Source organism: Patagioenas fasciata, chromosome 20 (assembly GCF_037038585.1).
Source record: "Patagioenas fasciata isolate bPatFas1 chromosome 20, bPatFas1.hap1, whole genome shotgun sequence".
In the NCBI taxonomy this organism is placed as follows: domain Eukaryota; kingdom Metazoa; phylum Chordata; class Aves; order Columbiformes; family Columbidae; genus Patagioenas; species Patagioenas fasciata.
In genome coordinates, this window is record NC_092539.1 from 10,201,537 (window position 1) to 10,228,902 (window position 27,366).

At 48.6% G+C, this 27,366-nt stretch overlaps 1 protein-coding gene across 5 annotated transcripts in view; it reads left to right on the forward strand.

Moving 5' to 3' along the window:
* The window catches only part of DAB2IP (DAB2 interacting protein), a 147,277-nt gene that overhangs the window by 41,704 nt on the left and 78,207 nt on the right, over positions 1-27,366 (forward strand). For all 5 annotated transcript variants that reach the window (XM_071817237.1, XM_065853615.2, XM_065853614.2 and 2 more), the window contains one exon: positions 13,005-13,123. In XM_071817237.1, the coding sequence (XP_071673338.1) occupies positions 13,005-13,123 (119 nt within the window). The remainder of the gene's footprint in view (positions 1-13,004; positions 13,124-27,366) is intronic.

A 27,366-nucleotide genomic window follows, 5' to 3' on the forward strand; every position in this document is an offset into this window, starting at 1 on the left:
CTTCTTCTGGTTGAAGCCACATTGGCTACAAAACAAGAAGAAAAAAAGCAACCCAAAGCACATTGCTGCTCTAAGGTACGAGGTCAGGCTGTCCTGTCCATCCATGGAGTTGTGTACATTGGAGTGGACGGGAAACCATTCTCAGAGGCTCCAAGGCCAAGCCAGCGGTGCAAACGCTCTTCCCGACCCATCAGCATCATCTCCTTGTTGGCTCGTGCTCCTCCATCTTCTGCCCCGGTGCCGTGCGCTCCTGCGCTGTCCTTCGGCACCGCTCTGCCTTCACAGCCCTTCGGCAACGAACCATTTGGAAATCTTTTTGGGTTTTAGTTCTTCTGCTTGCAGTGTTAACCTGTTTTCCAGCAGTTTTTCTGCCTGTTTGGGGTGGGTATGCAACCGAATTTACAGTGATACAGTATGAGCTGTGATGGCATTCCTTCATCCACCCTGGTTTTAATCCTTGATAAATGAAGTATTAAATACTAATGGCATAGCAGTAAATGGAAACTCCTGGAGAGATGAAAGGGAGTAACCCTTCTACTGAACATAATCCTAAATAATGGGATCCTAGTTCAAGCTGCTGGGGACAAGGTACTAGGGGGGTTTGGACTCAGTTTTTTGCCTATGTATAATATACACTATTTTCCATTCTTTTAATTTCTTTTTTCAAAAGCCATCACGTAAATTATATTATAATAGTTTGACTTTGGAGAATTTATCTTCTTGTATTATTTGTAGAGCCAAATGGTGCTTCCCTCAGCATGATCACCCTGCCGTTAATTGAAATGTAATTGTTTACTAAACCATTCCAACTAGAAGGGAAAATTACTATCATTTTGGTCTGGCTGCATACATTAAAGCCCCCCTTTTATGGGGACTGAATTTAAGGAGAATAGCAACATTATCACGGGTGATATATAAACATAAAGCTATTATCATTAAACTGTCAACCGCAACTGAATTTGGATAACTGGTGGTAATGGCAGCAAGAAACACGTAAATTGCTTTGAGAAGGTGTCTGTCAGTTCAGGCACCGTGTCTGAACGGGACATGCTTGAAGCACCCTCGTTTTACCTGAAATAGGGAGAAGTCGACCAACGTCCATGCGGTCGTGCAGCAGCGTCAGGAAACACGTCCTGGGCTGTATTTCTTCATTTCTAATTCCCAGGCATTATGTTAACCACTAGCTAAGCTACTCCTAATTACTAATCCAAAATCCTCCTTCTGTTTCAAGAGAATTAAATATTCTTCTCAAACTCGATGTAGTCATGTGAAAATGAATCAGTGATTTTCGGGACTCCCCAGTGGTCGCTCCCAGGTCTGGGTTCCTGGCCTTCTTGCTTTCTCTCCGTGTTGTCAGATTTCAATTGCTTGTAATTAAAATTAGAGCCCTCTGTCTTATTTTTCCAAGTCACCTTGTTAACATAAATCTCTGGCTATTTTTGCTCTGTAATTTTTGCGGGTGCTTTATGAGACATGGGAGAAGTTCTAGTTAAGGCGTTGTTTTAGAAAAGGGAATATTTTCCCACACTCAGTGCTACGTAGCACATGAAACTGATTGTAAACATATGTTTAACTATTTGAGTCTTACCTTCTATATTGAAAATGATCTGAGCAAACGTGGGGTTTGCAGCTGGGGGAGTTTTGGGAGGCCGCGGGCTGAGGCTACGCGGGACTGTCAGGGTTCAGAGCTGTGGGTTTATGATGTGCATCGAGCAGGAGAAAGGAACGACAGGATAGAAGACGCGGTGCTGTGCCCTGCTTCGCTGCAAAGGGCTCGGCGAGGCAGGGAATGGGTTGTTTCTTTCCTTTTTGAACTGGGTATGTTCCAGGGAGTCTCTTTTTCAGAGCCTGCGCCTAAAGGAGAGTTTTGCAGAAAGGAAGAGGCATAAGGGCTCATCAGCAGCTTAATTCACGCACTGAGGCCACTTCTCTTTAAAAGTATTAGTGATCCTGGGTTAGTTTTTGTGGGCTGGAGCGTGGGTTTGCTCTGCTTTGGGTCGCTGTCAAACGGCCATGGCTGGACAGCAAAGCCCAGTGCGTTCCCGGATCCGTGGGGACCGCGCTGGGCTGGGGCTGAGCTGGGGTTGAGCAACCAGCCCTGATTTACCTCAGTGACAGCAGCTCCCACCGAGCGGGAATGGCCACGAACACTCAATTGCTGTGCCCCAACCACCACTGAAACATATTCAGGAGTACGGGAAAAACTCACATTTTTGCTTCCTATCTTAGACCTCGGCAATGGATTAACAGGGGACCTTGTTTCTAGGCAAGATAAAGTCAAATACTGCATAGTTCCCAGGTGAGAAGGGGGAAAACAAATGTTTCAGCAAGTTGTCTGGCTCTGCAGTGGGTGTAAGTTAGCACGGTTCCCTTGATTTCATGCAGTCATTCCAAACGTCCCCGCGTTCTCAGCCCTTGCTCTGGATCCGTGACACCGGTGACCTCCGGAGAAGGGCTGCTCAGGGACCAGAGGAGACCAGGAGCAGAAGATCCCTGGGGCTGTGCCGGGAGATCAGGTCCTTGTGCCAGGAGAAAGGAAGGGGGTGAGCAGGCAGCTCCAGATCTGCCTGGAGAGCCCGGCCGAGGTTTCGTGGGACAAACCCGCCTTCTCAGGACTGTTTGGTTCTTCTCTTTAGCTCCCTCCATTCCTCACTCTGTAGAACCGGTGTCGTAGCCATATGAAAAATACCAACAGTTCCTCTGAGTTTTTATGGAGAGAGCCCATGGGAGGAATGTTTAAAATTTCGTCTGGAAGTCAGGCTGATAGGAAATGCTAATTCACGTTTCATTCTCTTGATCAGTGTGTATTGAATGATCATGACAGTGATAGCACTTGGTGCTTCTGTAGCACTTCCTTCTGGGGCTGTTGAAGTATTCTGCCAGTCGGAAGGAATTCAAGCTTGCAATTTATCACAATGCCTTAAAATAAACGAGGAGACTGAGGCATGGGAAGATCATTCAACTTTCCCCATCTTTCACAGTCTGTATAGAAGAGTTGGGACTGCATTGTAGCTCTGCTGATCATCTTACAAGGAGCAAAACCATGTTACTATTTAAAATGGTGAATGAGATGAAAACTGTCCAGATGACTGACCTTTAGAACACGTTACGTGGTTTTTGTGGCACTTGCACAGTTTAATCTACGCTCAGGTGCTCTGTTGTATTTTTATCTGTTGTACTGTTTGAATTCCCCCTCAGAGACAGGCAGACAATCCCAAACTCTCACTGGATTTTTCAGTGCCACACTTGGATTCGTATCAGTTCTTCGGTCTCTTCCCTTTCCAAAGGATGCTCTGAACACAAGTGGTACCTCGTGCTCATTTCAAAACTACTACAAGAAGAAATCTGGTGGTATTTCCAGCTCGTCCCCGGATGATCAAGTGCAAACAGCCTGTACTAATTAATAGGCTGCATGGGGACAAATGAATCTGACCCGTTTCATTGCTGTGAGATGAGTGAAAGGCAACGAGTAAACAAACAAAAGCTTTAATTTGTTTAAGCCTCCAGGCACCGAAAAAAACCTTGGATTGCTGGTAGCACAGAGGAAAAACAACCATTGAAATACACAACTTGACAGTGTCCCTTTAATTTGTTTCTGGGTCACAGATAAAGAATTGCACGGCAGATACAAAAGGTAGGATAATAACCACATTCTGTTCTCCCGCTTTCAATAGCGCTGATATTGTGCTTTCAGAAAACAAGTCAAATAGTGCAAGGTATTATTTGAGTCTCTTGGAGAGCTCCGGCAGAACACGAGCGTCCGTTTAATCAGGACCTTCGTCTCTGAACTTTTCCATTGGGGAATTTGTATTGGTTTAGCTCAGGGATATTAGGTATTAACTTAGATATTAAACTGATTGCGGTGGAGTTAATATAAATGTGTGCCACTGCCACAGTTAACACTGAATAGTTGGCAATACATTTATTCCAAGTTTTAACTTAATTTCTGAGACATGTTTTTCCTCACTTAGGGCTATTAAAGAGAAGTGTTTAGTCTAACTATGCCGTATTTTGAGCCACAATTTCCTGGACTTTCCCTGTGATAGATGGTTCACGTCATTGCGTGCTTTGGTAAGAGCTGGAGTCGTGCAGGAGATGCTGCGTCCCGCTGGAACTGCTCTTGCCCGTGTTGTTCCCCTGTGGAAGGGTCTGACGTGGAAGAGCTGGTGGCCCTTTCTGCTGCTACACGAGGTCGGTTGGAAGTTGTTTTGGAGGTTTCTTCTTCCAACCCAGCTCCCGAGCTGGCGCTGCCTATTGTGCAAAGGTTCCTCCAGGTGGGGACACTGTTCTTCCAAACCAAATGCAACCACTTGACACCGTGGATCTGATTTGGATGCTCTCATGATGATTGCATGGTCTCATGGTACTTACAGTTGAATAACTGTTTGCTGCCATGGGTCTGTGTGGAAATGTACCTGCTAAGATGAGTTTGATTTCTAGATACTTTTTCAAACTTTAATCACCATGGAAACAGGATCCGCTTTCTCCTCCATGCTGTCACTTTTCCTCTGCACTGCATTCCGGTGAGGAACAGGCTGGATTTGTCCTCCACACCCTCTTTTTTCCCTGATGAACAGGGGTGGTCGTGGCTCAGACATCGAGGATGATTTGAGGGAGCGACGGTGCGAGCTGTGATGCTGTTCCCGAGGTACTCAGGTGCTCCTGGCGCTCTGCCAGCAGGTTCCTGTCTTTATCTTCCCCCATAATTACCGGGGATCATATCTTACCTGCAACACTCTTCAAAGCACCAGGGAAATTAGCTCTAGAACTAATCATGTCTTTATTTGCTAAATGGCTCAATGTCGGTACGTACGCTGTTGTGCGGGGTGGGATTCACGGTGATCGGCACAACCTGCCCCTGCCTGCCGGTCCCCTAAATGGCTCAGTGTCGGTACGTACGCCGTTGTGCGGGGTGGGATTCACGGTGATCGGCACAACCCTCCCGCCATCCCCACCGGCGCGTTTCCCGTGCTGTGACGGTCCGGCCTGATCGCACTGAACGCTCGCCTTCCCGCGCCCGCCCCGCAAGCTAGGGGAGATGTGCCCCATGACGTGCAGAGCTGTGTTAACTCAAGTCATGTTCACAGACCAGCTGGGAGCCCCGAGGGGCTGTCCCGTCGCTTTTGCTCCGTGTCCGACCCAGCAGAGCTGCTGGAGCTTCTGCTCCGAGACACAGGCGACGGTGGAGCCCAGGGCTGCCTTCACCTGCTTTCCTCAGGTATTGCAGGAGTGGGTGGAATCTAGGATTAGTTTTTCTTCCTGTACTAATTTAACTGAGCTGTTTATTCTCTAGTTTAATACTGAGAGCAGAGGTCACCATGTCTTGGCAACAGGCATGTAGTGTGGAAGAAGATGGGGACTCAGCGTGTCCAGTTCGTGCTCCCATGGCTGGTTAAGAACAGGGTCGAAGGGCTTCCAGGTACCTTCATTAGTGTTTTGTACCTCCCTGTCAAATCCAGATTTTTCTCAAGATTGACGAACAGTCGTTCACGTCCCCTCCCAGGAAACGAGGCCCCGAGGTGGCACAACTGGTGGGCACACAGCCTGCCTTGGTGATCAGCAACGGAGTCAAAAGCAGTTAAGGAATAAATGAACGAGACTTAAATCTGCCTGATAGAATTGAAATATCCTGCTGGGTGACAAAATTCTGCTTTAAAGATAGCAAATCCACTGCTAATAATTAGGCAAGAAATAATCACTGCGAAGACCCAAAAATAGGATCTGCCACTTCCAATATCTGTCTTATTATTCTGCAGAGGGATAAAACAGCAACGAACTGCATTTTCGCCTCCAGTTCTTGAAGGATATTCCTTTTGGTTCGTACCTCTGGCAAACTTTAAAGTTGGGAAACATCATTGTCAGCTGTGGTTTCCATTGCTGCCCCACATCACATCCTTAACCCAAAGACCAGACACAAGGTACAAGCTTGGAAGGACAAGGAAAGGAATAAAGGTGGAGAGAAATCGCAGGGAGTAGTCTCGCCTTGTTTTTCCATTTAAATTGGTGACTGAATATCTGTGATTTCATCTGAGAAGGAAGATGGTTTCATTTTAATTTTGCACGGAGCAGGCGGGTAGAGACCTCACTTCCAGTCTCTAGATGAGGTCTCTGTATTTCAAGTCTCCAGCTCCTATTTTAATAAGGAGGGGGCTTTGAGAAATACTTTATAGATTTATAAAACCACCTAAAGTTCTTGATTTTTCGTGGTATGATTTCAAACAGAAAGGCGCCTTCTACTCCATCCTAAGGGTCGTTACCTCTCACACCCCAAGCTTTCTTAATCAAAAAGTGGTCTGACCTGTGTGTCGGGAAGGTCAGAGAGAGCGCTGGGGGCGAGGCTGCGCCAGGTGTGCGCTGTATTGATCTATTTATTGTAGTTTTTCTCCCTTACTTTCAAAGCTGTAAGCAGAAGGTGAATCAAACTGAAATACTGATTTTCATAAATTTTGAGGTTGAGACAAATGAGCTTCATCTTAAGTATTTTCACAATGGCTGGAAATCAAGTTGTCTGGAAAGCTAGATAGCGAAAAACGCAAGGCCGATGTGTTACCTGGGTCATAGCGGGTATTCACTGCACTTTTACAAAAGTTAATGTTTTTGTTTGATTGCAGCTGTGATTATTGCTGAATACAAACGTTCCGATTTAAGCTTCAAAAATGTGGTGGAAGTCTCTGTATCCAGGAGCATCTGCCTGAAACACGAGTCTCGTATTTGCACGAGTAACCTTTACTGCAAAATCACACAATGAATCCCTACATTCAAATGATAATAATAATTTTTTATTCTAAACATACCATCTACCAACTGCTTTTTAAAATCTATTGGCCTAGCAGACGGTGGTGTAGGAAATGCGTTATTAAAAGCACGCAGGATTTGTCGATGGAAACGCAGCGACTCGATTGTCGTGGTTGAGACGGACAAACCACACTCGATGTCGGTGCCTTTCTGTAGACTTAGGGCTGGCCATCAGTTTTGTGGAGAATGGGGTTACCTCCCGCAGTGTTTGCTCTGCTCCGGAGGTTTCCGACGGGAGCCGCGGATGAGCAGATGCCCCGTGACACCCGCCCGCACTCCCGGCCGTAAATCACAGCAGGGAAGGCACGGGTGAAACACGCTCATGGAACGCATTACTCCCTATCATATAGCAAAAGTGGACTTGGAAAGAGAGCGTAAATGCAAACAGATTTATGGAGGTGCTTTTCTCATGTGTTGCTCATCTTGGCAAGCTGAGATACCTGTGTTAAACGGGGCAAGGATGGCGGAGCTGGCGCGGGAGTGGAGCATCCTGGAGAAGTGACCCTGGCTCTGCTCTGCCCTGGGGTCAGTGTCCAGATCACCACCCCCTCTGCCTTCAAACTCTTGTTCTCTGTGACCTGCCAAAATGATCTATTTTGACAGGATTTCCTACCTGTGCTCCCTCATTTCTCCCCTTCTCGGACACTGAACTCGTTCTTCCCATGGCCTGTCTTCATTTGAATCGCAGCCACATTGTAAAAGCAGGATGAACGTAATGATTCACAGCTGATAGTGAGTGTTCAAGTCATTATTATGCTACAAAAAGTATTGTGAAATTTTTAATGTATAGGTGTGTGAATAATTGTCTGTCAGCTGGGGATCATCCCCTTTAATCTGAAAGGAACTCCTTCGCTCCGTATCCGAGGTTTTAAAAATACGATCCCGATTGGAATGTGTTGCTCTCCATTGTAAAATAAATCTGGTGCGTGTACAGCGCATGGGAGACTGAATGTGAAACTCAGTGCATTTATTGGAAGTCAAAATGCTTCAAACTATGTCCTGAGCAATTGAAGGCTCTGAACTCACAGGATGTGTTTCCAAAGTGTTCAGTAATGCTTTAGCTGTGTATTTCCTGGACTTGGAGTTTCTGTTGAAGGTCGTTTAAACTCTCGTGGGTCTAATCCAGTGCCGATGGCTCTTTAAAACGTGCACAGAAAATTGTTGTGGTATTTTTTAGGTGTCTAGAAATGACTTTTCCAGCCCTGGCCTTCCATCTCGCATTGGCTATTGCTGAAGAACAGGGTGTTAGCCCAGCAGTACGATGGCTCCAGGTCTGCAGTAGCTTCTTGAGGAGCTGTGTCCGCAACAACTGCAGCAGATCTGCCATCCCACAGGGAAAATGGGCACTTTTGGCATGCGAACCAAGGTACCAGCAGAGCTCACAGGGGCTGTGTCGGGCTTGCAGACGCACGGTGCTGCAGGTACCTTTCGGAGTCTGTGGTCTCAACTGCATGAACAGCACACAGAGCCATTAAAACACTGTCTTGGAAGCTGTTTGAACAGAGCGGGGTGGATTCGTGACACCAGCCGTCCCGGCTGGCTTCCCAGAGTCCAGATTCAGTTGGTTAAACATGCAGGCAATTACCTGCAGTAAAACAAACTTACCGTGGCGGCATTAGTTCGTTTCTTAAAATCTTACTTGGAGAAATGTCTTTTTATGTTATTCAACTTTAGTCTTTGCAGTAACAAGTCCCAGAATATGGATTATGTGATGCATTTTGTTTGCTTTCTAAATGACTGCCATAATTACATTACAAAGCAGGCTTCCGATGCAGTGTGGATCCCTTTGTTCATTCAGACATCGCCGGGACCTTCAGGGACTACCAGAAGGCGCTTTGCGTAGTCCTGAGCTCATCAGGACGCAGTTTTTGCTCTGCTGCCATCACAACCTGCACTTGGGTTCGACTCCTGTTGAGCGGTGACAGCTTTGTTCTGGGGTCCTAAAGCTGCTCAGGAAGCTGATTTGAGCGCAGTTCTCTAAGAGGGAGCAGAAGAACGCAGAGCTCAGAGTCTCTTTCCCGCATCCCAAGGAGCAGCGGAGTCCTGGGGTGGCCAGAGCCGGGCAGGACCCAGCAGCTGCTTCTGGCAGGATTGTTCTCGCTAAAAGAGGTTTTGTACATCACCAATTTGTCCTCTGGGATGGGGGACCCCACTGTGCCACTTCCCTACCAAAACTCTTTCACCACATTGAAATTCCCGAGTGGCCTCCCTGCTTGGTCTCAGCAAGGCAGGATTTTTCTGGTCGCTTCTCTCTTTGGATAAGGAAATGTTGCTGTTCTTCAAGGTTACTTGCATTCTACCTGTATCTCTGTTTCTGCATCGTTCATCCCTGATTGCTCAATTACCCTCTCCTACATTCCTGAGGAATATTTATCTGTCTTGTTCGCCTCTGAGATGTTGACAGTACGATAATTACGGAACTTTGAACAAATAATCCCGAGTATTCTGGTTTTGTTTTAATAGGAGAACAAAAGAATCCAAATGGAGGAATCAGGCGATCCCTGAGCAACAGTGGCTGCTGAATGGCAATTGTTTTCTAGATCCTTCCTGGCAGTTTTATTCCTTCATTCGGACTCTGTTATCCGCCTGTTCCACGTGCACATCGCACACAAGTCATTGGCGCTGCTTGGGGAGCGTGGACAAACACTGCCCGAGTGTCCTGTTACTTTACCATAAGGCCTTGGCTTGCCTGGAGTGTTTTGGTAGTTTTCTTGGTGAGGGACTATTGAGGGGCTGGGAGAGGAGTCCTTCCCTGCTAGAAAAGACCCAGAAAAGGAGCAGTGAAATTCTGCAAAGAAACATTTAGCTACTATTGGGGAAAATATCCCGAAAGCACTGAGAGCTGCCAGGCTGCCTCATTGTTCTTGCAGGCAGTGAGAGGAGACCCTGTGACCAAGACATTTTCAACGAGATGGTAAAATCTTTACAAAAACAGAGCATAAGCAGCAATCTGTTATTGGCCGGAGGTGGAAAGGGATGAGATGTTACGCGCTGAAGCTATTGCTGCTTCAGTCTGTGATTTGCTGATACTTACTTGCATGTATTAGGTTTGCCATATTCATAATTAACCCTCGGTGCCTCTCGTTTGACGTAATTCCAGTTTTCCTGACCTAGACAGACCCCCACTGTCCCCTTGGTGACCTGTGGGACGCCAGCACATCTTCATCTGATTTTTTCCAGTGGACTGAAGCGAGTGTTTCCAATGACACTGCAAATTGGATTAATCCTGTGCCATCGCAGGGCAGTGTTGCTAAGCAGCGCTTACCAAGAGGAGCAGCGCCCGTGCCCTGGCTCCAGCCTCACCCTCGAGCAGCCTGGATCTCCGTGTCTGTTCTCTAAGCTGGATGCCGGAGCACAGGTCCAACCGCAGCTCATGCAGCTGTATGGTCTGAGCTTGTGTTGCCATCTGTCACTGGGCACGCGATGGTTTTGCAGCTATTTTTTCATCCTTTTGGGTTTTATTCTGATTCCAGGACCCTTGTGTCTCAGAGGGGCTTTCCCTGGTAGTAGTTTGATCTTTTCTAGGATGTTTGTACTGGTGGTTGATGCTGCCTGCACATAGGAGGACACAATTCTGCCCTGGACAAGCTCTCCGTATAAACAGAAAGGCATATAAAGAGCATGTAATATAGAGGGCAATACTTTAATTACAGAACTCCCAAGAATGCAGCTGGGCTAGAGGAGCAGGCAGTGTTCATAGGGCAGGATTAGCCTCATTCGTCTGCAGATCAGAATCAAATGCTGTTTAAAGTTATAAATGAAGAAGGAGAAATGGATGATGTTGTTATGATCTCACCAGGAAAGCACGGCGCTCACACCCCGGGTTGGATTTTCCCTCTCCCATGGTTGGGGACACCAACTCCTCTCTCCTTCTTTCTTCCTCCATTTAAAAATTACAGAAGGCAGAAATTCATCCGTTAGATTTCCCATCTCTGGCATGCGCTGTGGAGGTGCAAAGTATTGCTATAGCAGCATAATTTATCAGCATTAGTATCTCTGACGTATCGTTCTCCAGAGGAAGCTGGCGGTGAAAACTGCACGTGGCACAGTGTCACCTCCTTCTGGTGGCAGTGAATGGAAAACCAATGGGAAACAGAAGGAAAGTCACGTCGGACCGCAGCCCTGAGTTCTGATTTCCACATCCCACACGAGTCATCCAGCAGTTGTTGAGATGTGAAATACGAGGCAGGGAAAGAACGCTGCGATCATTTGCCACAGAAAGCATTTGGTATTTTCTTTATCAGTTCCTTGTCTGGAGTTCAAAGCTGTTCCTGGGTGTGAAGAAGTGGCTGGATAACACGATGACAGATTTCTGGCCAGGCTGGCAGCGATACAGAAAGTCCAGTCTCTTGCTTTTGGGCAAAAACTGCTCAGCAGTGGCACTTAGGGAAATATCGCATGATCGGCCAGTTGCGTATTTTGGATCTTTTCCTTCACAGCAAATACTGGTCGGTCCCCATAGCAGGCCTGATGGAGCCAGAGGAACAAGAGCTTGAAGAGTTGATATCATGAGCTTGAGGCTGATATCACAGTGATACCATGAGTATGGGGCTGATATCAAAGTGATACCATCAGCATGAGGCTGATACCACATTGAGCTCATGAGTATGGGGTTGATATCAAAGTGGTAGCATGAGGCTGACACCACATTGAGATCGTGAGTACGGGGCTGATATCAAAGTGATAGCATGAGGCTGATACCACATTGAGATCATGAGTACGGGGCTGGCTGAGGTCTGAGTACTGAGGGAAATATCTTAGCAATGTTCTAGGTAATACCAATCCTCAAATTTGCTATTTCATAGTCATTTCTCTGTACTATAAAAACTCTCTGAAGGTATTCTTCATGGACGAAAAACTTCCAACAAGAGCTTTGTTATCTTACACATTGGCTTTGAGTACGATCTGTATAACCTGATGGCCCGTGTTACGTACATGATGCTATTTCAATCATGCAAATAGCTCCCGGAGAAATACTCAGTCCACATGAATGCATGTTACATACCTCACCTGTAAGTAAAGTGGCACTTAATAAATGTGAAACACCTTTGCTTATCTAGATGTTTCAAATTCTTGATGCACTTGCAAACAGGAAAGGCGCTTCCATAGCAAGAGCCGCACAGGTTGCCCCAGGAGATTTTGGGAGCTGAGAAAGACGCAGTGTGAGCCGTGAACATCCGAGGTGGGGAAGGAGGGTTTGAAAGGCACAAATGACAGGCTGGGGAGAAGTCAGACCGTGATTTTCTTCCTGCGAGACATAGAAAGGGTGTTAATTTACGTGCAGAAGTCAGGTTGTGCAGGGCTTTGCCAGCTTGTTTATATGTAGCTAATTTATTTCTTTGGTATGACCGTGTGTAAAAGGAACACTTCTCTGAGCTTCACCCCCAAATCTCTTTAAAATGCTACCCCGCTTTCTCCGGCTAACGTGCTTGACCCGCTAAACTGTTCTCGGATCTGTAAATGCTGGAGGCCACGGTAGTGTTATACTTTTATTGCCTTATTTAGCCAAGAGATTAAATGTAATGTTCAGATTATGTAGAACATTAACTCCTAACAATAAGCAAATAACACATTAGAATCTTTGCTATTAAAACGTTTAGTGCTGGCTTTGCTGTGGAGCTCTATAGGAACTGTGACCGATGCTCCGTGCGGGGGGAGAAGGCTCCATACATTCAGCGCAAGGTCTCTTTCTCCTGTAAAGGGAGCTCTCTCTCTCCTCTTTCTCCTGCCCATAGCTGCCAAGTCCATATGCCGTGTTTACACGTACGCTATAGGATATTTTTACCCGTAGCTAAAACACCCGAGTCCATTCCACTGAAGATCTGGGGGTTTTTGATCCGGTAATGAAGTTGTCGCCCGTCTCCCGCTGGCTGGGGAGTGGGCGGCGTGTGCGCCCGGGCTGTGCCGCCGCAGCCGCAGCCTCTCGCGGCGTCGGGAGCCGCGATGTGCGAGCCTTGTCTTTCAGACAGTATTTTTATGTGAGCTGATGGTTGCCAGGGCAACGGAGGCTTCGGGGAGTCTCGCGCCGCCGCAGCGGCCCGGCCTCGGCGAGCCCGGGGAGCAGATGTTGGCGAGGACGGCGCTGGCGGCGGCCGCGCAGCGAGGGAGCCGCACGGGCGGGCTGCAGGGGGGCAGGAGAGCAGGGCAGCGCTCCGCTCGCTCCTTCCCCTCTTTTTGTTGTAATTTAGTATTCTTGTCTCACCCCACAGGGGTTCCTCAGCCGTCGGCTTAAAGGCTCCATCAAAAGGACAAAGAGCCAACCGAAGCTCGACAGGAACAGCAGCTTTCGGCACATTTTACCTGGCTTCAGGAGTGTGGACAATGAAAGGTAAGGGGACGTTTCTCGGAGGGTGTGTGAGAGAGGATGAGGATGTCGATTTTTCCAGGTCTTGGTAATATCCTGCTTACCTTACTCCGAGCAAGGGCCACATCTGTGCTAGAAGTAGACTTGCTTAATTGCGAGAGGGGTCATTTTAATTTGTTGGCGAGTAGGCAGTGCAAGCCCTGCCTTTTTAGCTTGAATAACATGTACAGAGAAGCCTGACTGCTCTGCTTTATCTTCTCTAATAAATCCTAAGTTGATGCACCAGTGTATAAATAGCACGTAGATGCAGTAGCCAAAGCCGAGTGATGCAGGTGAGGGAGGGAGGGGAGAGGCGCTCACACGCTGGACCACACTGAACATGACAGGGTTACACATCGTATGAACAATAACATAGAACAATAACAACCGTAATCTCCCCAGATCCCCCCTTCCCCACACACGGCTCCAGCAGAGCCGCTGTCTCCAGCATTAACACACAGGGATTCTCGGCATGGGGCCGAAGCTGCTCTCTGCGTGTGAGCCATGACGGGCGTTGGGTCCGGGAGGGATGCGGCGCAGGAACGTGCGGACGGGTCGGATGAGGCGTTTGGCACGGGATGGCCAGTGCTGGAGCAAATTGCAAGCGAAGGAGAAAAGAGACCTTGGGTTTATTCTTCAGTTCAGTCAGAGAGTATATAGCAGCTTTTTAGTGGATTTGTATGTATTTATATATGTATAGATTTATGTCAGCGTGCGCATTGGACAGACGCACATTCTAGGTAAATTTATGTGTAATTTCACATGCAGATGAAGGTCGTGCTCGGGTAAGAGACTGCATTTCCAACCACAGAAACAAACGAGTGGGTTTGCTTCCAAAAGGAAGATCTTTCAACCTGACGTGACTCATTTGGGGAATGACACACAAGTATTGAAGTGCCAAGGGAAGTCTGTATCTGGAAATGATGCCAAATTGGACATACACTGATGTAACCGGTTTGTAGCAGGGGCATTTTAAAATATCAAGAGGGTAATTTAGAACCCATTGAGTAACTGCTTCACTTTTAGGAGCGGTGACAACTTTTACTTTGTTTTAACTGTACTTCATTCATTGGAGGGGTCGTGATTTTCTGAAGCCAGCAAATGCCAATTGGCAATCTCCGATTTTCCTTACCTGACCTATTGCAGCCTCCTCAGGTTTTCCTTCTGGATCCTGCAAGTGAAAGGACTGTGCAGTGATGTTTCGGGGGTTGCTGGCAGGGAACAGAGCTGGTTTGATTCTGGCGCTGCAGTTTTCACAGATGCTCGAAGTAGGGCACTGTGTTCCGCACGGCAGACCAGCCGGGGGAGCCGGGCGCCCGGGAACCTCCGGCAGTGAACAGGCAAATCAGGCTATGCCTTCTTTCTACCTAAATGAGTTGTGTTTCTTCCTGTGAACCGGCAGTATAGGACGTGGGAATGAAGTGTTTTGGCCAGCCCTGCAGCCACAGTCATTTTCCCAAAGGAAGCCTTGCAATGTCCTGCTCTCCCAGCGCCGGAGCCCTGGGCTCAGCGGCCGCGCAGATAGAGGCGTCTTTGCTGCAACTTTTCTCTAAAGGGATTCAGTGTGTGGCTGTGGTGCATTGTCATGTAGAGCTTAAAGGGTGGGTTAGAGGATAAACAATAAACCCCAAGGATTTGCTGGTGTGAGCAGTTAGAACTGGGGAATGAAAGGTTTCCATTCGGCGGGTTTCGCTCCCGAATACGCTTGGTCTGCGGTGCGCAGACGTGTCCTGACCCGAGGACGCTGTCTGACAGCGGCAGCTCCGGCAGCGAGCGGTTCACCCCGCCTTTCCAGCAGTGTCGGATCTATCGCGTGAGCATCCTCCTGCGCAGCATCGCGCCTTACGAGCTGGTGCTCTCGCAGAGCTGGAAGAAAAGCAGCAGCCCGGCTTCTCTGTCATGCATTGAGGTTTTGGTTTTTTATCTTCCTGAACATTCCCATCCACATCTGCTAAAATGCACAATGCGCTCACCTCTGTGTATGGGAGGGTTCGAGTCTTTTAGGTCTCTCATTCATTTTCTGCCGTGTTTCCTTATCTGTCTTGAAATCCAAGAACTATTTCAAAGAAGCATCTGGTATCTGAATATTTGCCTCTTAAATATTTGATTCTTGACTCCATCTTGTATCCAGGCTGATGGCTGGTGAGCTGCTCCTTTGCTCGTGGAAGTAGCCGGTACAACAGCATCTGTGCTGGAGCTTTGGAGAATTTTTGCCGGAGATGCCATAGCAAAAACAAATAGTGCATTAAATGCCATCAAAGCACTCGAGGTGGAAATATTGAGCTATAGTAGATCATAAATGATTCTGTTATTTGGCTTCTGTGTATCTAAATTGGTACTGTATTGTGTCTCTTAGTTTCCTTTTCTTGCATGCCCTGTTTATTCTGCTGCGTACAGCAGATGTATGTGAGTATATGATATGTGTGTAAACATGTACAGTCAGCTAACAGGCTGGACGTGGCGCGGATGCAGAGCAGAGGATATAAACAAACGTATCTATGCTTTTTATCCTGTGTGCGCATTTAAATACAGCACATAAATTTAAAACGGGGAAGTATTACCTCCTACAACGGTGAGGAATTTCTACAGCGTGACTTTTATAACAAAGGAAATGAAACATGAAACATGAACATGAAACAGCGGGAAAATCACAGAAGGTCTCGCTGGCACCAGCTCAGAATCACCTTGGTAATTGGGGGCCGGTCCAGTCTGGGAACAGGGAGCAGCTGGTTCCAGTGGAGTCTTGCAAAGCTGAGCTTATAAACAGGGGGGTGTCCAGGAGGGGCTGGCGGCTCTGGAATGGGGGTGACCAGGGCGCGGGTCCCTGCTCTGTGGTTCTACCCCACGTGTGCTGGGGTGTTCACAGCAGCTACGAAAACTTGGAGAGTTCTGGTTTAGTAAAACCTCGCCCAACCATATTTTCTCAATAGAGAATGTGTGAGGAATCGCTCAGAGTGATGTGATAGGAAAATACACCGAGTATAGTGACGCAGAGCTGATGTTTGTAGAAAAAACATGCTTGTTTCTCGTGGTATTGGATTTTACATGGACTGAGAAGAGACCTTTTGTTTGAAAAAAGGTGGAATGAGGGGTTTGCACCAAGTTTAGTAAATCACTGTGGGGTTCACATTGATGTAGTTGGCCAAATTCTGCCATTCTTCTGCATACTGATTTTTTTTCTACGAGTCCTATTACACTAACAGTAATACAATTATTGATCGTGAATAAGAGAAGCAAAATCAGACCCAGTATAACCGGTATTCTGGACGAGAGGTGTGTTGATGTGGTGCAATCGGTGTGTATCAATGTGAGGTTTAAAGGAGGATTGTGCAACGAGTGCTCCTTTCCGTTCGTCGCTGGAGCTGAGCGAAGTGGCTTTTTGCTGAGGGTGTCCCCTGCACCCGGGCTGTCACAGCCGCTCACAGAGTGAGGTTGTTCTGCTGCAGTTGTTAATTATCGTTGGTGGTGCGTTTCTGGTTGGTTTCTTGTTGTAGCGACCTCTCCGGTTACCGCTGTCACTTCGGTACAGTCAGCTGCTGAAAACAATTTCTGATGCTTTGTCAGGAATTTACAAAGTAGGTTTATATGGGCATTGATAAAAATCTAAATACATGAACTTGTTCCCATGTCCCGTGGGACACGGTGCGGGATATCACCCCCTGGACAGACCCGACCCCTCTGGCCCATCCTGCGTTGGTGGGAAACGCGTGTTCCGCGTGACCCGTGTTCTACGCGATCCCCCGGCCGCTCAGTCCCGGGGACACCCCTCCGAGCACCCAGGATTAATTGAATGCCGAGGGACTCTCAATTACTAACATTTGTGATTATTTTGCAAGGGGTTTTTGGTAATTCCAGAAGATAACATTCTATTTAAGCTTTTTCTTGGCACTGCAAAAGTCTGAGCATATGGTTGATTGTTAAATGAGCCTCAGCCTTGGAAGGGGTACAGCCATGCATTAATAACAGCAAGGGCTTGCACTACTGCCACGTCCTCTTTAAACTACTTTTATTTTTATCCCATCAAAAATGTTTGCTTATAACCCACCCCGGGAAGGGGAAGCACACGAGTTGTGTACCGCTCTGCATTCATTTCCTACTCTAGAGCTAATGCCGCCTGCTGAGTGGGCTTGCAAGTGTTCACAAAGCTTATTTTGATGCAATAGTAGAGCATCAATAACTTACAAATGTCTGTACCCTTACAGTAAGCTTAGTTTGTGAGTTCTTTTTAGATCTAATTATCATGTGTTTATTCCCAATATACTTGATATACCAGATATTTCCAGACGTGATGCAGTTGGTTGAGTTCGATGAGAACCTGGTGAGTGGTGCATTGCAAAGGGTGAAGAACTCGCCATTTGCTTCAACTGGCCCTGCAGAGCCCAGAGGGCACCAAGGGCTCTCGGGGCCGCATGGAGAAGCTGAAATGCGAAATAAAACATCTAGCGAGGTCCGAATGGGAGCAGCCCAGTCAGGACACCTGCTCTCTGTGCACCGTCTGTCCCCCTGGCCCCCAGCCAGGGACCAACGGAGGGGAGGCTCTGAGGATCCAGAGCGGCCTCAAACAGGACCTGCGTCTGTAGCGAGGCTACTTTGTCCTGGAATATGCAAATCAGCCTTTTAATGGAGTTCCTTTGCAAAGTATTTCTTGAACCAGAAAGTTAATTACTGATTTCTAATTAACGGCGGTGTTAGGAGGCTGGAGTAAAATCAGAGAGAACTGCTTTGAAGGAGAGGTACAGGAGGAAATGACTGCTTCTCCCCAGAAACTGTTCGTGCTCCTCATCTTCTTCTCTCGGTATTAGGAAGTTTAAAAACTGCGGTTCAAATATTTTTAAAAGGATAATGCTCTTAATGGAAAGAGGGGATTTTGGAGGTTTTATTGGGGAAGGCATTGAAACAAAAAAATAATCCTTGATATGGGAGAAAGACTAATATTGTGCTTTGTTAAAATAATGTCCAGTTCCCTTATACAGGTGGTGTATCTACAAGGTTCAGCTCGATGGCACCAGCCAGTGCACATAGAAATATTTGTTATAAAACCCCATTCAGGAACGTGCTGACCCCCGGCCACAGCCATTTAACAACCCCAAGAGGGGAACTGTTCCTCCTGGTAAACAGGTGTGCGAATCCGTGATTTGTATCCAAGGCTACCTGAGGGAAACATATTGATATTTGTGAGAAAACCACGTAAACACTTCCCCTTATCCTATACATTCAAACTCCCTAATCCAACAGGGAGGTTGTATCTGATACCTTCAGTACGAGTCCATCTCAATTCCTAGAAATTTTCCAAGCTGTGGTAAAATGGCCAGGAAGGACTGAGAGGCTGGGATTATTTTAATAGCTGTCTTCACATTTCTCCACTTCCCAGCTCCTACCAGCGCAGACGAACAGCACAGGGCCCAGCACAGTGCCCCACAGGGCCCAGCACAGTGCCCCACGGTGCCCCACAGTGCCCCACGGTGCCCCACAGTGCCCCACAGGGCCCAGCACAGTGCCCCACAGTGCCCCACAGGGCCCAGCACAGTGCCCCACAGGGCCCGGCTCGTGCTTCAGCTCGACTGGGAGTCATGGAGCAAGATTATAAAGTCCTTCCTGCTCAGGCATATGCAGCGCCATGGGATAATTGGCTTCATGCATCTTACAATTAGCTTGCAAAAATATGTTTTGCATTCCTGACCTTTTCTCTATAAGCAAGGCCATTGTTTCACTGTCCTGCTTAATTACAAAATATAGTGTTGTGTGCGGATAGAGATGACATCGTTGTATCGTTGGCTCTAATTTGATGAGACATCATAATGGGGAGTTTTCATACTGAGGGCACTGAATTAGTGTAGCGTGAAGCCACATTTCTCTAAACCCACTAAATAAGGAGAAGTTAATTTTATGCTCTATCTTTTTGACGTTTGTTATCAAAGCATTGTATTACAGCTGCAGATGGTTAGCGTTTGAAGAATGTTTGGTAAATGCCGACAATCGCAAGGCATTGTTCCCGCAGCGGAGGAGCAGGTTGATTAATGGGTAGGAGGCTGCTCTCTTTCATTTCCCTGTTCTCGCAGCCCGAATACATCTTATTGACCGGTTTGGCCGTCGCCCGCGGACGGGACGTTGCGGTGCATCCGTGTACACCTCGGGGTGACAACAGATGGTTGTGTTGGGATCCTCTGGGCAGAGACTCCGAGCGGGGGTGACGGTTCGGTCGCCTCGTGGCTGATGGTGTCTCGATAGTCGTCGCGTCACAGACACACACTGCTACTCCCTTGCATTTGTTTCCAGACAGACCATTTATTCTGACTTTGCCCTGGTGAGATTTTCATGTGCATGAATTTCAGTGCAATTACATTAGCATCGCTCTTCATGTCAATAAACTCAGAGGAAAATGAAGGAGAAAGAAAATGCCATCAGCACAGCTGAAGACACTTTCCGTTAATTCTGGACTCTTCTGTTTGCTTTTTTAATGACTATTTGTTGACAATAGAAACCAAGACACTTCTATGCCAGGCACACGGTGACAACTGCTCCCGATGAGAGCGTTTCTGCCAGTGGAAGAGGACGAGCCTGGCGTTCCCAGCCCACGCGTTCCCCTCGGAGCACATCCAGGCAGCGCAGCCTTAGGAGGGTCGGCAAGTCGATTCAAGGGGAAATTCTTATTTGGGGGGGGCAATTTTCTCTTTGATTAGGGCACAGAACCAACTGGTGTAACTGCAGAGTAACGGGAAGATGGCAGAAAAGGGACCTTTCCTTTCAGTGACAGCGTGCGGTTGCATTTAATGACAAATAATGTCAAACTGGACTCTCCGTTTCGCCCCTGGTGCTGTGTAGACACTGGGAGGGACAGGATCCCCACCCGGCGTCTGCCTCAGTTTTCCATCTGCCAAAGTGGAATTTCCTGCCTCATAGGACAGATCCGTTGCTTGACGGATGGCATTTTTCGGTCTCCTGCTCTGTCATTCCTATTGGTAATTAGTATTAGCAATAAATATCTTTCTCTCTTGGAAGGAAGAAGCGTTTAAAACCACGTTTTGCTCTGTTCTTTATTGAAACTGCAAAACCTTGATTGGAAAATCAGCGTGAGGGATGAAGAATTGTAAGTGACCGCATGACAGCCCAGGTGGGCCCGGGTTTCAGAGCTGGAGACGCTGATGGCTGACGCGCAGCTCTCGTTATCCAGCTCTCGTTATCCAGCTCTCGTTATCCAGCTCTCGTTATCCAGCTCCCGTTACCCAGCTCCCGTTACCCAGCTCCACACTCTGTGGTCGTGCACGGAGTCGCTGGTTGGAGCTGGGGGCGGCCGGGGCGCTGAGCTCTCTGCTGGTGCTCAGCGGTGCGCAGCGCCGGGTATAATGCTGTTCAGGACTCGTGAATGTACAGTGACGATGTCAAGTTCATCCATGAGGAGGGAAGGAAAAACCAGACTGGGGAAAAAATACGCTGCTGTGTCCTTCTTCCTTACCATACTCCTTAATAACGCCTTCTGATGTGGAGCCTCTTCTTAAATGATTATTAGGGACATTTCAAGTAGATTGTTCACATATGGAGATCTTCTTAAGATACTGATATTATGATCTTATTCATCCGCTCGGCAGCGCTTGTAGTTTTAATTTTCAGTACAAATACAGAATGTCCTGGGTTCTCTTCAGCAAGATTCAGGTCAGGTGTGATGAAAAGAAGAACTAATTTTAATTGAATTAAACCAATGCATTTTAGCTGGAATTAAAATACAATTTGTTTAAAAATACTTAACTGGTTTGAATTAAAGCCAGAAATATGAATTTAGCTTTAATCCATGTGTGTTATATAAGTAATTAGGTGAGAGAGGGCTGTGGCGTGTGCTGTACGTGATTGACAGTGTGCGGGAGCGCATTCACAAAATGATGGAGGTGTAGGAATAAAGCCATAGGTGCTATATCCAACTGTCCCCTTTGCTCACGGTCACAAGCGCCTGGGTGCCCCTGTGCCCCATTGCTGGAGGTGACACAGGTCCCTTTGCGCCGCAGGGTGCTCGGTGCTGGGCGCCACGTCAGCGACATCGCTCTGCTGAACCCGCCTCCAGTAATTCAGAGTGTGCGTCCTTGCTGCGTGGGGAGGTTTGTCCCGTCATGGGGGTGATTGTTGCTGTGCAGTACTGATTGAAATGATGCGCATGTGTGCAGAGAGAGAAAGAGAAGGAAATTTGTCTGTTTGTGAGAGCAAATGTTTTTAAAAATACCTTGCTTCTGCTGATTGAAATGAATGCTCATCCTGGCATCTGTTGTTTGTCCTCTGCCTGGGCATCGTCCCCATGGGCACCACCTGTTGAGACGTGAACCCGGCAGCAGGACGGGCTCTGTGTGACATCCCCTGACCGGACGTGTCCCCATGGCCTGTGTGACATCCCCTGACCAGGGGAACGTGTCCCCATGGTCTGTGTGGCATCCCCTGACCAGGGGAACGTGTCCCCATGGTCTGTGTAGCATCCCCTGACCAGACGTGTCCCCATGGTCTGTGTGACATCCCTTGATTGGGGAGCGTGTCCCCATGGTCTGTGTGGCATCCCGTGACCAGACGTGTCCCCATGGTCTGTGTGACATCCCCTGACCAGGGGAACGTGTCCCCATGGTCTGTGCGACATCCTCTGACCCAGGGAACGTGTCCCCATGGGCTGTGTGGCATCCCCTAACCAGACGTGTCCCCATGGTCTGTGTGACATCCCCTGACTAGGGGAACGTGTCCCCATGGTCTGTGTGGCATCCCCTGACCAGACGTGTCCCCATGGTCTGTGTGACATCCCTTGATTGGGGAGCGTGTCCCCATGGTCTGTGTGGCACCCCCTGACCAGGGGAATGTGTCCCCGTGGTGCCACCTGCGCAGCCGTGGCTCCCGCTGGGTTTCCCTGCAGACACAGAGGGATTGCGCAGCCGGCGCCGGGGGGACACAGACACTTTGGGGCCTGCTCTCAGTGATCCAGTTCTCTCGAATCTGCAGTAAGAAGAGTCTGGATCGTGTGTGTGATTGTGGTTCAGCCCAGGACTGTTGTGAAGGGGGAGACACTGGCAGGGTGTCATTTCTCATACACCGTCACGTTCTCAGTCAGTGGAGGAGACTGAGCGATAGGGTTTGCCTGTTTGGGAGCTCTCGTTTTAACTTCTGTGCTTTCAGAATATCAGGTTTGCATGGGTCAAAAACCCCATTGCAGCATTTTTTATTTCTTTTCGCACATGCTGAAATGTTTGCTTTACTGCTCTGCCTTAATGCTTCTAATGACTGTCATGGCATTGTTCGTGGTTACCCTATATCGTGGCATTTTCACTATTCCTTTTACTATTGCTCCAAGTAAAAGAAGGAGCGTGTGTTGTTTGTGCAGGGCCTGTGTTGGCAAGCAGGGGGTTTGGCCAACACGGTGTGGTTAGTGGGGTGACACGGGGTGCGTGGAAGTGCCCGGTGGGCGCTGGACCCCCAGAGGCACCGGTGGGGAACACGAGCGCTCCCGCGTTTCCTGAGTGGGATCTCGCGTCTGCAGCGACTCCCCGGGAAACCTCTCCAGCCCACTCAGAATTAATTGTTCACTGAGCATCACTCAGACCTGATGGATTAGGGAGCAGGGAGGAGGGTTAGCGGGGGGCGGAGAGAAGATGGAGCGATCTGGATTGCAATTAGTATTTCATCTCTTTCCTTATTCCCTGTTTGCTTAAATTGGAGATTGCACATTAGAACCAAGTGAGGATTTATATCCCAGCAGTGGAAGCTCCACGTGCACCAGGAGCCACTGCAGCCCTCAAGGAGATAAAACAGGAGCTGAAACATCAGGGGAGCAAGTTTTGTGTAGAAAACGCTGCAAGAGACCAGCAGTGCCCAGGCTGCCCGAGCAGGAGCCATGTCCACCCTGATGGCAAGAGCGCGTAGATATTGTAGATATTGTCCCTCTCCATTATCTCCTCTGGGCTCCCGGTTGTGGTGGATCCATCCATCCATGTCCACCCTGATGGCAAGAGCGCGTAGATATTGTAGATATTGTCCCTCTCCATTATCTCCTCTGGGCTCCCAGTTGTGGTGGATCCATCGCAGACCCCGAGGCCCCTGTGCAAACCGCGACCCGCGGGTGCATCGCCCGGTCCCGCAGAATGAAACGTTCGGTTTAGTCCTTACAGAAATGTTAGCCAACAGTTGAAAGTCTGCTTCACTGGTGAGATTGTGTCTAATGCTGGAACCTCAAGGGGTTTTCTTGATTACAGCAGTAACCACAGTCTGGGTCACACTTTGCAATAATTATCCTGGTGTCTGAAAGGTTGTTAGAAAGTCCCCAGGGGAAGGAGCCCAGTTGCAGTGCAGGATTTAGAGGTATATGCTGGCAAACCTGCAGCACTCACACATTTATTTCAGTTCTTTTAATTGCTTTCTTGCATCTCCATTCCATTATAAGCTCTATGAGCCATCTAGGGAAGTAAGTCTGGCTAAAATTAACCTCCTCGATCCTTCGTCCTTTCACTAGTTACTCCTGGCTTCATTTACACAGACATTTGAGCCCTATGGAGTGGGTAATAATTCTGATTCTGTTTTAACATGTTCAGCAGAACATGTAACTGAGGAAAAATCAGCAGCTGACTTCTGCATTTGATTTTATTTTTAGCTCCCATCTCTTGAACGTGGTTTATGATCTTTATGTAATGTTGCTGCTTCACAAGCCTGTTGGCAGCTTCCGTGACACATGTGCATAAAGCAATCTTGGGTCGTTCAGTAAATCCTGCAAGAAAAGGGCAACGAATTGTCTTTTTTTTCTGTTATCATGGCCTTCCTGTACCTGTTCTGACATGTACTTGAGAGAATTCTTCGTACTTGATGCCTTTATATCTAAAGCCATAAACCAAGGCAGGGTGTCTTGTCCTCCTTAGATAAAGTCACTCACGCTGAGGCCACCACTGGCTTTATTAGTGACAGTTCCACCGTCTCACACAGCGGGCAGAGGTTCTGATAGCCGGGGAGGGACACGACGACAAGAGCACGTCAGAGTGACAACCGCAGGAGCCCAGCGCCAGGTGTTGGTTTGCGGTTGGGTTATTGCCCAACTCGAGAGCTTGGTTATCTCCGCTGAGTGTTGGTGTGGACGGTGCTGAGAGCTGAGAGCAGGAGCCGTGGCTGTGAGAGCTCCATGGGGACAGGGGCTCCATAGGGACAGGGGCTCCAGAGCTCTATTGGGGACAGGGGCTCCAGAGCTCTATGGGGACAGGGGCTCCATAGGGACAGGGGCTCCAGAGCTCTATTGGGGACAGGGGCTCCAGAGCTCTATGGGGACAGGGGCTCCAGGGCTCCATGGGGACAGAGGCTCCATGGGGACAGAGGCTCTGGGCTTCATGGGGACAGAGGCTCCATGGGGGCAGAGGCTCCAGGGCTCCATGGGGACAGAGGCTCCATAGGGGCAGAGGCTCTGGGCTCCATGGGGACAGAGGCTCTGAGCTCCATGGGGACAGAGGCTCCAGGGTTCCATGGGGACAGGGGTTCCAGGGCTTCATGGGGACAAAGGCTCCATGGGGACAGAGGCTCTGGGCTCCATGGGGACAGAGGCTCCAGGGCTCCATGGGGACAGGGGTTCCAGAGCTCTATGGGGACAGAGGCTCCATGGGGACAGGGACTCCAGGGCTCCATGGGGGCAGAGGCTCTGGGCTCTATGGGGACAGAGGCTCTGGGCTCCATGGGGACAGAGGCTCCAGGGCTCCATGGGGACAGGGGTTCCAGGGCTTCATGGGGACAAAGGCTCCATGGGGACAGAGGCTCTGGGCTCCATGGGGACAGAGGCTCCAGGGCTCCATGGGGACGGGTTCCAGGGCTTCATGGGGACAGAGGCTCCATGGGGACGGAGGCTCTGGGCTCCTGTTCCCCGGGCGCTCCCGCAGCCCAGGCACGATGCCCTGCCGCCTTCACTCCACCCTCCCTTTCCACCTCTGAGGCTTCTCATCCCTTCTTGTCTCAGAGGAGCATATCCTTTTGTTAAAATGAAGTGATATAGAGTCAGCATTACACAGAGGAATGAGTTATAAAATAATGGGGCTAATAAGCATGTAAAATAACCTGACGGTACAAGAGTGCAGTCTACGGAACAGCAGCTGCAGCAAATATATTCAGGTTATCAGTGTGTGGCTATTTTGTGCTGAGAGGGCTTAGGTGTAATGAGAGCTACAGCATCACAGGGACTCTGGGCAATGAATAATGACATTTTCCAATAAGAACCTTTAGAAATGGAGAAGTCCTGTGTGTGAATGCAGCGCTGCCCGACAGCCGGGGATCTCCGCTCTCCGCCCTCACGCACACGGGGCTTCGGCAGCGTCTCCTGTGCCGCCCGCAGAACGCACCCCGAGCCCCCGGCACACACCTGCGGCTGTTTGTCCGTCGGTCGCTCGGTCTGTGTGTCCCTGGGGACACCGTCGGTGACTCTGAGGACTCGGGGCTGGGCTCACCGCGCTGGTTTCAGGCAATCGAACGCTAACTCAGTGGCTTTGGCCCCTCAGCGCTCCCTGTGGCTGGAGGACTCATTGGTCATTTCCTGGGCTGACCGGCCTGGCCTTGGTGTTCTCAGACTCGGGTTACATGATTGTTTTTTCCCCAATTAAAATGCAAAACAGGACTTGACCTAAATATTTCCACCAACCCACTCATCTGTCTGAAGGTTTCGGAAGTATCCAATTCCCTTAAACATTTAAAATAATCCCACAGTCCCTGATTTCGCCCAGCCCGTTGTCCTGCATTGTTCCAATGGCACATGGCATTCTTGCTCCCGACTCCAATAAGTTACAGCGTAGAGCAACGTGTCAGTATTTTCAGAACAGGACGAGTGCTGCATCACCTGCATCTCTGGCATTTTTATTTTCCCCTGTGTGATGTATTAAATCCACAGACCTTGTCACCAAGGAGCCAAAGGAGCATCATTCAGCTCTGAGTGGTTTTGCTGGACACTTTTCTTCCTTTTAGATTTTTTTTTTTCTTTCTATAAATGTCAGTGCCCAAAGAATGAGGGATTAAATTTGATTTGTGCTATTGGTGTTTGGTACATAAGGAATAACAGTGTTTGGTATCAGTGAAATATATTGGAGAAATTCACTGCTCCTAACTGCTCACCCTTAGAATCGAGTTAAACACAAACAGGTCTTGCAAACCCGTTGTGTTCCTCTGTGGAGGTCAGGACGGGCCAGCTGTTGGGAACAGTGGTTAGCAAACCCTCACTCTAATAAATCCTGTCACCTGGCATTGCTGCTAGTCCTGTCATCATTGTTTACAACAAAAATCATTTGAGTGACGAATCACCTGAGGAAAACAAAGCCAAATTCAGCCGTTTGTGAAGAATACTTAGGATGGGCTATTTTGTGCAGTGATTTTATCTACCATTTGTATCAAAACTACACTGGAAGATGTTTTATCTCAATGGAGGGTCTGGCTCGGTGTGGTGTTTGTTGCGCTCCTCCTGAGGCCATGGAGCTCTGGTTTTTCTGTGTCATGGCATCCAGTTCATAGCAGCCCCATCACAGACCTGTTTGAAAGGTGTTGCTCCCGTGATCAGCTTGATTTCACATTAACCAGGAAGAGAACCAAGCACCTTGGTGGGAGTTTTGTCAGTGTCACCCCTCCTCCTGGAGCTCCCCTTTGCTTTGCCTTTTCCATGGTACACAAGGTCACATTATTCCATGTCAATAAATTTGCAGAAAATGGAGTTCTGGCCTTAAGCTGCTCTCTGCTTTTAGTTCTGGCCGTAAGCTGCTCACTGCCGAGCTGTAACAGGCTGAGAATCGGCTCGCTGGTAGATGGTGGGATGGCACAACGCGGGTTTACCCACCGCACAGACACGGCGGGGGTGAGTGGGACGGGCTGGGAGGGAGTGTTGGATTCCCTCTGGGATTCCCGGCCAAAGTTCGTGCTGCTGCTTCATTTAGTAACACACACACCCGATGTTCGGTTTCTGGAGCAGGTGGGAAGGAACGCGGCTGGTTTTGCTGTTGGGGAGTTCTTGTCGCCGCCGCTGTCTGCAGTGACTCCAAGGCGGTGGCTTGCCCTGAGTGCGGTGTCGCCGTCCTGCTCAGTGCAAGGGACGGCTCTTCCACAACAATTGGCAATTCCAGCTTTTCTTTTAAATAACACAAAACCAGAGCAGTCTGCTCCCCCTGGACTCTGCAGATGGGCAGCGCTTTGAATCCTGCTGGAATAATCCCTGAGACTAAATATAGAAGCGGGGGAGCCATCGGGTCTGGGCCGGGAGCCGTCGTCTT